General features: G+C 39.9%; 1 protein-coding gene across 8 annotated transcripts in view; it reads left to right on the forward strand.

Annotated features, from left to right (window-relative positions):
- Positions 1-15570, forward strand: part of PTPRM (protein tyrosine phosphatase receptor type M) — a 770187-nt gene that overhangs the window by 187210 nt on the left and 567407 nt on the right. For all 8 annotated transcript variants that reach the window (XM_023648190.2, XM_023648193.2, XM_023648191.2 and 5 more), the window contains exon 2: positions 4722-4844. In XM_023648190.2, coding sequence (XP_023503958.2) covers positions 4722-4844 — 123 coding nt within the window. The remainder of the gene's footprint in view (positions 1-4721; positions 4845-15570) is intronic.

The raw sequence follows: 15570 nt of genomic DNA on the forward strand, positions 1-15570 counted from the left end.
CATAGCTCAGTCTAGTTGCAATTTCTTCTTGGGGAGTAAATACACAAACTCTTGGCAGCCCACTGTGACTTTGGTGAGAGAAAAAATATTCATAAAGACCATTTTAAGGGATATTACAGTTTTAGTCCTAGAATGCACCGAGCTCCCACAAAATCTTCTTTATGGAATTGAAGTTTGATGACATGCTATCATGGCATGTTACTGAATAGACCCTAAAACCCAGTGCTCTGTGCTGGTGGACGCCATCGCAAAGTCTTTTCATTAACTTAAGTTGATTGCTTCTTACCAGGGCCCTGGGAAGACAGTTCTCTCTGGATTTAGAATTAGGAGTAGTGGTGTTACTTTTGGGTTTTCAGCTTGGAGATACTATCACATAGCGTTAAGAATGTGGGCTCTCAAGACAGGATGCCTGAATTCAAATCTCTGCTTCATTACCTTCCAGCTTTGAGATTTTGTGCAAGCTGTGTAACCTTCTGTGCTTCAGTTTCTGTATCTGCCATATAGGGTTGGTATGAGGATTAAACATGTCCTCAGTAAATGTTAGCCCCTATTATTAGTTTTAGTATTAATATTATCTCATAGATACTGTGAATTATGTAATCAATCATATTTTCCTCTTTTCACTGGCTACCCGAAAGCACAAAGTGAAGTTTGTGGCTTACTTCCAGTAAATGAACCTAGTGACATTTTTTATTACTTGGTGGTGATGATTGTTCCCTAGCCATATTCCTGGTGTTATTCTTAATTGTTTATTTGCTCTTCTTTCCTTGCCTTTTAACTTACTTTTCTTTGATTTTGTTAATTTAATTTTTATGTTATTGTTTTGCATTGCGTGTCTTGGAACAGGCCACGCAAACATCGTTATACATAAATCATTATCATTGTTGATTACCTGAGTATTTAACATCTGTTGACACTTCCTTTGCATAATAACTTATTATTCATCCAATACATCTGTGTTGTATCCAGAGTTGCTGAGGAAAAGCCTTTCTCAAGGTAGGAGGGAGGCATGTGGGCACGCATGCATGTCTGTGTGTGAGAGAGAGAATATGCCTGATGCAGACCACCACCCCATCCAGCTTGCATCGCCTTTCCTCCATCTTGTATGACTTTTGGTTCAGTCCTGATTCCCCTCCACAAAAGAGAAATAAGTTACTTTGATTTTGATGGAAGAATATAGTCCAACCATGAGCTGTTGGGCATCAGTCCAAGTAACACAATTCTGGAGAAACCTTGGCAAGTCTGTTGCTGACCACATTCCTTTACATGATGGCAAACTGTCTGGGTTATTCTCAAAATCAGAAAGGCTTACTTTTGGAAATGGTTCATTTCGGTGTTTCAGGGGACTTTGCTTCCTTATCGTGTTCTTCATTGGCCCGAGACCATTTACTTGGAAAACCTAGCCAGGCCCCTGTCCCCCTGTTCTTTGCTCCTGCATGCGCCCCAGAGGAGCGAACAGGAGTGTGCCTGCATGAATGTTCACAACTCTTCAGCATCTTATGAAGTACACTTTTTACTTTCCAAGTATGTATTCCAACTATTTGCAATGAAATGAACTCCTGAGAATAATTGTTGTATGAGGTATATATGGTATGAAGGATTTAAGAATTAATAATTACTAATACTGCTTGACATGCCTAAAATATGTTATGCTAACTTTGTATTTGCCACTTAAGTAAATGGTCAGAAATACCATGGGAGGGACATGTTATCTCCATTTTAAAGGTAAAGAAACTGGGTTCAGAGAGGGTAAATGATTTGTCTGCAATCACAGAACTGGCAGGGCAGGAATGGGGATGTGCCAGACATTTGACTCTGGAACTTGTTCTCTTCACCTCTACACAAAGCTTCCTTGAAAACTAAGTGCTTAATTGTTTTCTCTTTAATTGGTTGTATCAATTCCAATGTCATTTACCTTAATCTCATTTTATTTTAGCTCAGTAATTCACCTTTGCTCTTCTTAGGGTCTCAGCGTCTGTGGGATGAAGGCCAGTGGTAAATCTGAAAATAGGCATGCAGGGGCATATGTCTTTGGGCAATAGGAAATTCATAGTGTATCTCATTTTCCAGAAGTTCAATAATCATACACGGGTCTAGAAAGACTGTATGATACTTTTTACGTTTCTTTTCAAGTGATGAGAACAGCCTTATGTAATGGGAAAATTGTATCCTTGCACCAGCATTGCATTAGTCTCTGGGGTTTGCTGACAGCCAGGCATGCTCTTCCCTTTATATTTGGCTGTATCTTCAGTGCCAACAGTTGTTTTGTAAACCAGATCTTTAACCAGCCTTGAGTTGTTTGTGGATGAGTATAGCTGTTTCTCACTGTTTAAGATTGCACTGCAGGACTTTCATCAAAATGCTATCTATGTTTCCACTGTGGGGTCCCTATTCTGTCAAAATTCTTAGTTCTTTCTTTTTGAATATTATTAGTGATACTGCTGTTTGGGCTTATTCCTACAGCACTGAAGCTATTTTCTACATCAAAATTAGGATTTGCAACCAAGGGAAAAACATTTCTCAAAAAATATTTTTTGCGTAGTTTTCTAACATTTCTTGCCCTTCTTTGGAAGGTTGTTGGTATTATGTACCTTAAACAAATCCACTTTGTTTGTGAACTTGTTAAATCTAAGTAAGAGGGAAGTATAAATTACCAATTATTGCCAAGGTGGAATGTTCAGTTAATGCTGTATCTTTGTAATGAATTTTCTGTTCCCAGTAGAATGTTGAATTGACCAGTTCTGTTAAAATTGTTACAGCAGGCAATGTCCAGGGCCACTAATTTCATCGTCATGTCTGGAGCTAATGACTAAAACAAAGCTATAAAACTGGGAGAGACCTTTAAAAGTGGTCTGAGGTCCCTTGTTTCTGCCCTGTTCAATATGTTTTATCAGCAATTTGGAGGCAGACATAGAAGCGTGCTTATCAAATTTGCAGATAACCCAAATCTAGGTAGGATGACTAATACCAGAATGACAAAATCAGGACTCCAAAAGCTCCCAACAGGCTGGGGTGATACACTGAAAACGATGAGATGAGGTTTAGTAAGGATAAATATACAGTCCTCTATTTGAATTCCAGAAAGTCACTCACCTTATTACAAGACAGGAGAAGTGGCTCAGTGGCAGTGGTATGAAAAAGGCGTATGGGATTTCAGGCTCGCAGAAGCTCAGCATGGACCAGTACTCTACCCAGACTGCTGAAAGAGCACGAGGTCAAGAGAAGGAGCCAGTTGAAGTCTGGCTCCAGTCCTGGGAGTCATTCTTTTGGAAGAGTGCTGTTAAACTGAGAGTATTCAGAGGACACCTGCAAGGATGGTGAAAGTCTGAAAACCTTTTAGTAGAAGGAATTAAGGGGAGCAAAGCATGTTTTGCCTAGAGAAGTGAAGACTTAGAACATGACGGCTCTTTTCAAATAACCAGCTTTCCTGTGTAAGAACTGAGGCTTTTTACCATTTCTTCATGGGTAGAGCTAAGATAGATGGTATACATTTCAAGAAGCAGTTTGGGCTTTTTTAAGGAGGAATTGTCTACATGGTGGGGATGCTTTTCTAAATTCTGAGTATCTCATCTGTTCAGAAGCTGTCTGTCTAGAAGATTGTAGAATTGACATAAGAATTTGGATGGAAGTTGGGCCAAGTGATCTCTAACATCTATTTTACTTCTGAGTTTGTACAATTGCTGTTTTATTTTCTTGCCGGCAGAGCATACATTACAGACATAGTGTAGTAATATTCTTATTTTTCTGTCTTCTTAACCAGACCCTTAATTCTTATCATTGGCAAGTGATTATAATCTTTTAAACTAATATAATAGCATTATATAATGGGCAGTACAATTCTCAGAATAATTAAGATGATCATTATAATCACTCACTTTTGCAATATGAAACATTGGGGAAAAGATTTGATACTGGAATAATTCAAAGTAACAGGAGACATTTGAAAGGATGTGGGGTGGGACTTCAAGTCATCAGTGTTTCCCAGGATGCTGAAACAGCTGAATTCTTTGCGTATACTACATTCTCTATTATTCTTTGTTTTTTTATTTAGGTAGCTTTATTTCTAGCACTGAATTGAGTAGATGTTTACCATATTTTAGTTTTGAATTTATTCTTGCTTTTAAAAATTGTGTGGACTATAAGCAAATTTATAATCTCTTTTAATTTTGAGACTTCAGGTCTCCAAAGTGTTAAAGTGAAACCTCCTTCTATGTTAGATTTAGAATAATCCTTGGAAAAATATTTTGCAAGCTACATCCGTGATTTCTACTGCATTTTTTCCTCTACCATTGTGCCGGTGTTGTGGTGAAAGCATTTCTCTTTTAATTTATTGGACAAATTACAATACTTTTTCTATTGAAAACACGTTGAGCGCTTACGTTGAACACAAGATCAATTATTCCAAAATTATGTAAATCTGCAAAATATGAATTATAAATTTGCTTAGGTTTTACTTTCAAGTGGATTATACAAATGGTGGGTTTTTAGAGGGAACAGCAGGACTGGGTTGTTTGGGGGAACAGCAGTACTGGCAGGGCGTGGTTAACATCAGCTAGCACTTAGCAAGTGTACAGTAGGGTCAAGAGCCACAGTTCCTGAGCACAAAGGTCAAGTCAAATTTAGTTTAGCATTAAGTAGGTTTACAATTAGCTGCAGTCATCATAGCTTATTCCAGAGGTCTGGTTGTTATTTATGTTACTTTTCATTCTTTTACATTTTAGGTGGTTGCCTCTTTGATGAGCCCTATAACACGTGTGGATATAGTCAAGCTGAAGATGATGACTTCAACTGGGAACAGGTGAACACCTTGACCAAACCAACTTCTGATCCATGGATGCCATCAGGTTTGCCTTCAGTTTTAAGTTTTCTTTTTAAAATCAAAGGTGCAGAAGAGTCATAATCATAGCAAATGTTCACTGGGTATTGGTTGAATGAGTAAAGGTGTTGGTTTTTGAGTGTGGCAGTCAAAGGCCAATTAGCTAGTGAGGATAGTACAATTAAGAGCACCGACTGCAAAGAATTAATCTTTGTCTCTCTCCCTTTAAAGTCTAATTGAAGTTTGCTTCCTTTATCTTTGGATACATCTGAGCTAGATTAATGGGCATCACCCAGTTGATCCCTTCCCAAGCAGCAGATATGGGAAATAGATTGTTGTCTCTCCTGGATGTGTCTAGTGGATGGAACTCTAGCTGAAGAATCTAAATAACAGCGTCTCCGTTTGCAAATAGGAGACCTTGGGAGGTCACTTAACCTTTGTCAGCCTCAGGGGCTCACTTGGCACCTGGAGATCTGGGAGGATGCCAGTGATTTTGAAAGCATTCGGAAGATAAAATGGTGATGCACAATGTGGATACTTTTTCCCTGTAGAGGTGCTTAGTAAATTTTCCAATGAATGAGACATATTTTGTTGCACTGAATACTAGCAAGAATTCTCTCTCTTTTAGAAGGATGAGTGGGAGGATGGTGACTAGTGAACCCTAATCACATTGGAGGTTGATTTTTTAATGATTTCTTTTCAGGCTGTGGTGTTGGACGTCCCTTTAAAACTTGTGGGCCGGCCCCGTGGCCAAGTGGTTAAGTTCGGGCGCTCAGCTTTGGTGGCCCAGGGTTTCACCCGTTCCAATCCTGGCCGTGAACATGGCACCACTCATTAGGCCATGTTGAGGCGGCGTCCCACATACCACAACTAGAAGGACCCACAACTAAAATATACAGCTATGTGCTGGGGAGATTTGGGGAAAGAAAAAAAAAAAAAGAAGATTGGCAACAGTTGTTAGCTCAGGTGCCAATCTTTAAAAAAAAAAAATTTAGATTTATGGATTCATTTTACAAATGGGGTGGTGAGTGTGCCCCATTCAGGATTCAAACTGTGAAACATGTTTTCTGATTTGGATTTCTGATAAAACACATTTTTTGTACTTTTTAATGACTATAAAGTTCTTCATTAATGTACCTCAATTTAGCAGTAATTACATTGTCATCTTATAAAAGTAGCTCTTAAACATGAAGTAGAGTTTAATGTTATTCTTAAGCTTTAACAATTATGATGCCCACCACGTTCTTGCCCTCTCCTTCCCACATTCAACTCCTTCTAACTTCAAAGGAAGGAACCTTGAGCTCCTTAGCACCATGGCTTTACTGGACTTCGAAACCTCTTTAGCTCTGAGTTATTTCCCTACAGCTGACATTCCCCTTTTCTGTCGCTCTTTTTCTCTTGGAAGTGTGTGTGTGTGCTTTTGAATATTGCTTGTGTTTGAATCAGTGGTGCTTTACTTGTTTTTCCAATTTCCACTTCCTGCTTTCATTCTCAGCGCTGTTGGGACGGGGCAGAGGAGAGCTGGCAGTGCTCCCTGTGGAGCTGTCCCTTTCCAAACAGGCTTCTCAGCCTCAAGGCCTTTTGGTCATCGCCTCTTCTCTCTCAAGGGTCCAGCCTGTGTCCAGAGACGCTGGGGATGGCTGAGTCTGTGGTAGCGTGGAGGGTGCTCAGATTTAGTCCTGAGAGATATCTCCACATGAGTGCACTCGGGCTGTCTGTGTTATCTGCTAATTTGGTGAAAAATTTGTAATTTTTCACACGAGGTAGTAGGTTTCATTATTATGGTCCTTTAGTTTGAAGGCTGACTTAGAGAAATTGACTTTTACAAATGTATCCCTATATTGCAGTATCTTCTTCAGCCTCCACTGGTTCTATTTTTGTCACATGATGATCCACCTCCCTCCATAAAGGGGAGGAGGAGATTGCTTCTTGTCACCATCTTGATCTTGTTTTTCCTTCTTTCTGATGTCCCATAATACCATCTCAGACCAAGTTGTCCAAGTTTTAAATACAGAAAGCATGGCTTCCTAGCAGAGACCGTTACAAAAATGGCAATAAAGATCAAAGACCACTTATATCCTAGAACAATCACTTGGGTAATTGAAGGAATAAAGGAGAAGCAACTTTGCAAATATCTGCCCTGTGATGACTGCCTTTGGAAGAATGAAGTGGGGGCATTTAAATGTTCTACTTGAATTTATTCTACTTCTGTTGACTAATGGAATACTTATCGGGCCTAATTAATGTTAATGTTAGGCCTTTATAACTTAAAATCTCTGAGTGTTATATCTTCCAAAACTTTTATCAGTTCTCTCTGGTTTCTGATAGTTACAGAAGGTGTGCCCTCAGCCCCCACTGCCAGACAAGTGGCTGTCGGGCCGTGGGTGGTTGGAGGCCGGAAGGTCTAGAATAGAGGGAGTTGGGGAGGGCCCTGCTCCTCCCTCCTCTCGTCAGGCCTGTGGCATGGGTCCGGAGGAGATTCTGGAAAAGTGATAGTTGTTCCATCAGGTGTTTTGCTATAATATAGAACTGCGATTATGGGTATTTTTTTCCTACTATTCATTAAACTAACTTTAATCATTAAAAAAATTTTCCTAGAGCCCTAGCGTATGCTAATCACGATGTAGATTACTGTGGGAGATGAAGCATTATTAGAAATTATTCGTTCTCTCTAGGAATTTATCTTCTAGGGAGAGAAAGTTACAAAAATACAATTAGTGAACAATCTAAAACTATTTATGATTAAATGTGGTGTAGATTAGAGGTATTCTAAGAGCAGTTTTCTTACTGTAAGCCCAATATGTTTGTTATAAAGGATATGGACTTGTGCCCAGCTGACCTATCCACCTGAAGTGAGAAGGTAAACACTCAGTGAAGCATTGTTGCAGGAAGTAAGGAAATATCACCTTATAAATTGCATATAGTAGCATCCTAAGGTACGGACTTTAACACTGAGTTTCCTAGATGTATATACAGCTGTGAGTTTTAAATACTGTTTAGTTCGATGGATTTTCTCCTCCATTCTTTGGTCTCCTCTTCTTCCTCCTCCATTCTTTCTTTTCTTTTTTTTGTTTTTTTGAGGAAGATTAGCCCTGAGCTAATATCTGCTGCCAATCTTCCTCTTTTGCTGAGGAAGACTGGCCCTGAGCTAACATCTGTGCCCATCTTCCTCTACTTTGTGTGGGACGCCTGCCACAGCATGGCTTGATAAGTGGTGCATAGGTCGGCACCCGGGATCCAAACTGGCAAGCCCTGGGCCGCCAAAGCAGAATGTGCGAACTTAATTGCTGCACCACCGGGCTGGCCCTCTCCTCCTTCTTTCTGTTAATATATGTAACATGATTTATTCCTTTCAAAAACAGATTCCAAAGCTGGCCCTCTTACACTAAAACAGAAACTAGTTTTATGAATTTCTCAGCATAAATGGGTGGCAAAATCAGATACAACCATAGCTTTTTGAAGGTTAATTTTTTTAAACCTTTATTCAAAATGTTATTGGATTTGTTCTCATGTATGCATTTGTGTTTGGTCTTGCTTGGGTAGCCTGGTTCTGTGATGCCCTAGACTGAGGGCTGGCAAACTGTGTCCTGCAGGCCCAGTCCAGCGTGTTGCCAGTGTTTGTGTACTTTCAGGTTAAGAATGATTTTTACATTTTTAAATGTTTGGAGAAAATCAAAAGAATAGTAATATTTTGTGACACGTGAAATTCAGATTTCAGTGTCCATAATCACAGTTTTATTGGCACACAGCCATGCGCATTTGTTAAACATTATCAGTGGCTGGTTTCAAGCTACAGCGGCCGAGCTGAGTAGTTGCAGCAGATGCTGTCAGGGCCACAAAGCCTAGGTATTTCCTGTCTGACCCTTTACAGAAAAATTGTGCCGACCCCTCTCTTAGACCGTTTTGGTTCCAGCATATAATTGTTGCTTTGGACTCAGTTTATATGTTACTGTTTTTTGTATTCATATTATAATTATTAACATACAAACATGACTTCACTGTTTCTTTCACTTTCAGATTATATGTTCTCCAAGCATTGGGCTATTAAAATTAGTGAGGAAAAAACCGTGTTGATTAGGGATTTTTCTCTATCTTTCCCATAAATTTGCTGTCTATTGAAAAAGCATCATGATTTTTGTTATTTAGTACCAAAATCCTTGTGGGACTGTTGTGATTCTAATAAGCAAATAATCCATCAAGATGAATTTTAAAATTATGGCAGTGAGACACTAAAAGTTTTACTCTAATTTTTAAATTTGCTGTAATTAGAATTTTACTTCTGTCCTTTTTGAAATCGATGCTTCAGTGTGTAGGAGTTGTTTCTTTGTATCTTCATGTGTGAGGTTATTTTTAACCACGTTGAAAAAATTTAAATACAGTGTGGAGCTTTATACAAGCTGACTTGATAACTATTCTGAGTGACATTGGCTCTGGAAATACATATTTAGGGCAAATAAATACCAAATGCCGTTTAAATGTTTGTATTTGAAGCTGACATTTATGTTAGAGTAGGTGATACTTTTGTGACTAGCTCTGAACTATGGTTTTCTTGACAGTGAATCTATGCCACACGTGGTTTCACTTTTATTGGTAAGTGCCTGCTGCATTTCATATCAGTTGATCTTAGCAGTGGAAACTTTCTTAAACTTTATTATAAGACTACTACTTTGAGCCCAAGAACCAAATAATTAACCACATGATAACCTGCTACATTCTGTTAGCAGTGTTGTATTCTATCACTTTATATACTGCAGTCCACATGTAATTATCAGAGTAGACTAAGAAGCATTGATTAATAGGTGTTTTATGATGTAAAAACACCTGCACAGTTTGACAGTGGTTGATGTTTTTATATTTCATGAAAGTATAATGTTTGTACCTTACTGCTGCAGTTCCATAGAATAGATATTTAACAAGTTCCATATCTTATATATAAGAAAATGTGACCCTTTGTTATTAAAAAAGTTAAACAATAAATTCACCCATGATATTAAAATGTAAAGGTAGCTTGTAATCATAGCCATTTGCTCCTCATAAAGTTAACATTTATTTATACCCCACATGATCCCCGTAAGATAGCATACTTCTAAAGGCTATTATTAAGTGAATTTGGGTGCTACTGCTGGGAAAACGTAATACTCTTAGTTCTTTTCCAGGCAGTGTAACATGCAACTAGTGGAAGTCTCATTTAGCTTCCGTATCGTAGTTTTACATATTACAAATTGAGTGGTGTTTCTGGATCTTCATGGAGATAGTGTAACAAAGGATTAAATGATTTCTTTGGGTGCCCATATGAAAGGCAGAGAGATGGAAGTGCCTAGATGGAGAAGCAATATGCACTCTTAGTGTGATGACCCAGAAAAATGGAAAAAATGACTGCATATGTTTGTTTAGAGTCAGTTTCACATTTGAGAGAGATGGTGGATTGATAGACAAAGAAATTGAAGTTTTCTCTTTGGGTGCATCCATCTCGGCATAATTTCCTCATGCTCGGGAAGACTTCCCTATCTAGTCACACTTCAGGGCTTATGGAGGGCTTAGTGCATGATGAAGAAAAGAAGACCGTGTGCTTGAAAAGTCATTTTTACTCCTTAAATATCAGTGTATATTTAGTGAGTAATATGTTGGCACAGAATATTCAGACAGTTGTCTAATTATCTTATTCATTCTTTGAATCTGTAAACGTTCAACAAATATTTATTAAATACCTGCTATGGGTTAGGCATTGCTAGAGATGCTTGGGCTTCATCATTGAATGAACAAATCAGGGACCCTCCCGGTGTACCTTAGGTTCTCAGTCTGCTAAGATTGCTCTTGGATTGCTGAAAGATTATATCCTATAAGACCATGCTATCCCTCATTTATTGACTTTTTTGAAATGAATACTTAAAAGGTAATACAAATTTCAGTTCATTAGACTTAGCACACTATAGCATCAAATTTAGCTTTCTTGTATGCTTTGTTCCTTAAAAAAAAAAGAGCAAAAAGTCTGAATCATAGGCAAGTGGCAGTGCAGTACCTTCCATCGTTCTCCCTTATAAAACAAAGTAATCTGGTACATGCGAATGACTCTTAGCAGTTGACGAAATTTGCTTCTTCGCTCTGTATCATTTGATCCCCATTTTGACTCTGACAGATCGGGTGGCATTATCTGTGTTTTATACCTTAGGAGACTGATGTTCAGAGAAGTTAAACTTGCCCCAGGCCTAGACCTAAGAGAAATAGCCTCCATTTTTGCCCTTCTAAGTGCCTTGATCTTTCCACGGGAGCACATGCGCCTAGTGAAGGGGAACAGTCTTCATCCCAGGTGGCCCCTATTTGGATCTTCTCAAAATGAACATGAGGACTCTCCACTGTGGGGGCTGCAGGCCCCACCTGGGTCAGATTGCTTCATAGCTATTGATCTTGGGCAGGCTCTTCAGCTCTCAGTTTCTCAGTATCCTCGTCTGTCCAGTGTTGGTAATGTGTGTTTGTGGAGTGCCACCCTGGGCCTGGCTGCTGGTGCTGGGGCTGCAGTAGTAGAGCCTCCTCCTCTTGCTGACGTATCTGGTGGAGGAGGTGGGCAGTCAGCCAATAAGCAGAGAGACATATACGGTGATGGCGGGACGTACCAAAGGCTGTGAAGACAAACTAAATCAGGATAAGGGCTTAGTGAGTGGTGGGAGTTACAGACAAGGACAGCCTCTCTGAGGAAGCTGTCCATGAGCAAAGACTAGGATCCGGGCAGCGGCAAGGAGGCCGTGGAGGCTGAGTGAAGTGGGCAGAGGGAAGAGCAGGAGCAAAGACTGAGGCAGGGGTGAGCTCCGCCTGAGGGAGTGAGGCAGTCAGTCTCAAAGGAGACTTTCCAAAGCCATGGAAAAGCGTTTAGAACCTGCCTCATTGAGTTCTTGATCAGGTGAGACAAAATAATCCACTTCAGCAGCTGAGCCTGGTACCTGGCCCAGAACAAAGTTCAAGAAATGCACTCCTTTTATTATTATTAAGTAATTTTTTAGGAGCAATTTGGTATGAATTCATCTCTTAGCTTAATTTGGACTCTCTGTGAAGTGGGCAGTTCATGCTAAGTTTTTATTTTCTCTTCTAAATGATACCAAGCAAGAAACAGAAAATACAGGTCTTCATATGATTTTTGAAGGTGTTAAAAAAACAAGCTGAAAGAAGTCCATTAAAATACCAACAATGTTTTTGTCAGGACAGTAGGATTTGGGATAATTGCCCTATCATTTCTATTTCACACATTTCCTTTATGATCAAGTATACCTTTATAATAAAAAGTAACACTTAAAATTATTTTGGGGAGGGATCATTGTATTTGGCATTATTTTAGTTGATCCTGAAGATTTCTAGTCCATGAGCTCAGGAAATGAAAAGTTTCATTGTCCTTGAGTGTCTCATTCAAGTGTCCCCAGTGGGGTGCCTGCCTGGCATCCAGATGTAAGATGGTCATTGATGAACATTCTCACTCCCTGTGTCTTAACTCAGATCACCTTGGTGAGGCTGACAATGGGTTTCCAGTTAGCTTTTGAAGAGTGAATGATGAGACACAGTGAAAGAAATTGGACTGGAGTTACATTCTGTCAGCAGTTTCTAAGTTACAAAATTTAGAAAAATAATTTCAGATGATAATGAGAAAAAACCATTTCAGATCAGTGATCTTGGGGAGTTCTTAGTTAAACAGCATAGGGCTCTGGGTAGCCTCTTTTTAACATGGGTGTAAACAATGTGCTCCACTCAGAGGTGAAAACACGTAAGATAAAAGTTACATTTTAACCATTTTAAGACTACAGTTCTGTAGCATCAAGTATATTCACATTGTTGTGCAACCATCTCCACCATCCATCCCCAGAAGTTTTTATCTTACTAAACTGAAATTCTGCACCCATTAAACACTAATACCCCATTCTTCCTTCCCCTTGCCGTTGACAACCACAATCCTAATTCCTGTCTCTATGGATATAACTATTCTAGGTACTTCATATAAGTGTAATCATAGGTTATTTGTCCTTTTGTGTCTGCCTTATTTCCCTTGGCATAATGTTTTCAGTGATTCAGTTTTTATAGACTTTCAAGATCTTTCAAAGACTTTCTAGATCAGAGCAATCATCTTTTCTTTTTTGGAAAACTGTCCTGATTTTTAATAGTTAAGTGTTTCAAGGGGACAGTATATTGTCTATGAGTATTTATTTTTATAGTTTATATTCAGTGTTCAGAAGTGTTCTTCTTCAGTTTTTTTCTAAATTCCTGTCTAGGCTGATTGGAAACTGTTACAAAAAGTAAGAACAGTGGCTAGCTATTTTTTTAAATATTTGCTTAAAAATATACAAATGAGCCTCTGTATATAAATATTTTTAAAATAGGTTTATTTCTTGCTTGATTTCCTGTGAAATTGTACCAGATGATGTCATAAGAGTTATGTGAAGCCAAGTAATGGAATAAACAGGCAGCCAATCATGACAGATATTGTAAATCTCTCAAAATCTGAGTAGAGGGGGCAAGAGGTGGGAGAGGCGAGGTTCAGAGTGATGGGGCAATGGGGAAGTGATTATATGGGCATGGTCAAGTGCTTGGGATGGAGGGGCCCACTTTGGCAATAAGAGTCAAGAGAAAAGACAGTGGGTTTTGATGTGAAACTCAGGCACAGTCTTTCAGTCTTTTGAGTGCAGATTCCTTATTTGACTGCACAGGGGAGGTAGAGTGGGGATAAGCTGTTTTGAAAACAACTTCTCTAAAGACCAGAAAGCCCAAGGCCTGAGGAAGACTAGCCACTTGGGTCCAGGGCTGCCAGACAGCAACCTCTCTTTATGGAGGGCAGGATCTTTTTGTCAGATTGGTTTGGAGTGTGCCCTTGATGAGCTAGCTTGCACGGCCACTGGCAGGTTAACGGTGCCATTAAAGTTGCCCTCGCACAGACACCCAGCAAGGGGAGGGCCTTCAAAATTCTGTGTGGCCTGGGGGCTCTGGTTCATCCCATTCACCTTCTGCCTGTGTCAGGTCAAATTATCACAGGTGCAGCCTCCCTTTTAAGCAACTTTGGGACTTTCCATAGCCCAAGAAATCTGAATTTTATTTAAATAAGAAATGGTTAAGCCCAAGTGTGACGTCAGCAACATGGCAGTGTGAACTGTTCCCTTTGTCTCTCCCCCTTTTGAACTACAACTAAATGGACATTCACTGACCGATGGAGGAAGCCCACATAGCACAACAGGACATGTGAGAGACACATGCAGCTATACATCTGTGGGTGGATGGACTGGCCCCCTCGGGAAGTGGTAGAGATAGGTGAGCATGCCCTGTTCTTCCCTGGTAGCCCTGTGCACACACACAAATGCTTTCCATCCTGGCTTAAGTGCCCCAAAAGTGGGAGCATGCACCCGAGTGACCGTGGGAGGAGGTGGTGGTAACCCTTAGCCCACACTGATGATTACCCTCCTGGCGAGGAAGGAAGACTACCATGCCCCTCTGCTGCCAAGCCCCACCTGCCAAGCACAGCGATCCTGCAGACCACAAGCAGACACTGCAGCAGATCTACATGCTGGGGTGAATACAACCCAGGGCCACGTGAACACTCATAGTGCTGCTGAGCCCCCAAAGAAGGAATATGTGCAGCCATCTGAGGGAAGAGGCAGTGGCAGCTTTTAGCCTGCTGGTGATCACTTTCCTGGTGGGAAAGGGGAGCCCATAGTGCCCCTGCGGGGCCAAGGATTTTCCCTAGCTCTGACAGGCTCTCCCTTGCTGGCAAGGAAGCCCCACCCACCAAGTACAGTCCACACAAGTGCCTGAAGACACCCCAGGCTGGGGAAAGCACCCATAATACTCACACAGCTTCCAGCAGATGTGGTGGGGCCAGAAACTCTGCTCCTGCTTCCCCCTAGCGGTACCAGGTGGAATCTTCAAACTAAGAGTACCGCAAATGCCCCAGTAAAAGATTAGTTCATCAAACACCATGAGAAACTGCAGCAGCAATTCAGAACAGAAGGAAAATGACAATTCTCCAGAAACCAACACCTAAGGCACAGAAATTTACAACTTAAATGGCAGAGAATTCAAAATAGCTGTCATAAGGAAACTCAACAACTTACAAGAAAACATGGAAGGACAATTCAAGGAGCTCAGCAATAAAGTGAGTCTCTTCACCAGAGAGATTGAAACTAAAAAAAAAGAATCAAGCAGAAATTCTGGATATGAAAAACACAATGAAATAAAAAATAACCTAGAATCCTTAAGAAATAGAACTGAATTTATGGAGGAAAGAATTATTGACCTAGAGGATAAAAATTTAGAAATTCTACAGGTAGAGGAGGAGACAGAACTAAAATGTTTTAACAATCAAAAAATTCTTAGAGAAATATCTGACTCAATTAGGAAAAGCAGCATAAGGATTATATGTATTCTAGAAAGAGAAAAGGGGGAGAAGTAAACAGAGACCTTGTTCAAAGAAATAATTTCTGAGAACTTCCCAAACCTGGAGATGGTTCCGGATTTACAAATAAATGAAGCTAATAGAACACCTAATTTCATCAATGCTAAAAGACCTTCTCCAAGGGATATAATAGTAAAAATGGCAAAAGTCAAGGACAAATAAAAAGTATTGGGATCAGAAAGGCAAAAGAAAATAACCTACAAAGGAAACCTTACTATGCTTTCAGCAGATTTCTCAGAATAAAACCTACAGGCTAGGAGAGAATGGAATGATATATTCAAAATGTTGAAAGACAAAAACGTTCAGCCAAGAATACTCTATCGGGTGAAACTTT

This window comes from Equus caballus, chromosome 8 (assembly GCF_041296265.1).
Source record: "Equus caballus isolate H_3958 breed thoroughbred chromosome 8, TB-T2T, whole genome shotgun sequence".
NCBI classification, from domain to species: domain Eukaryota; kingdom Metazoa; phylum Chordata; class Mammalia; order Perissodactyla; family Equidae; genus Equus; species Equus caballus.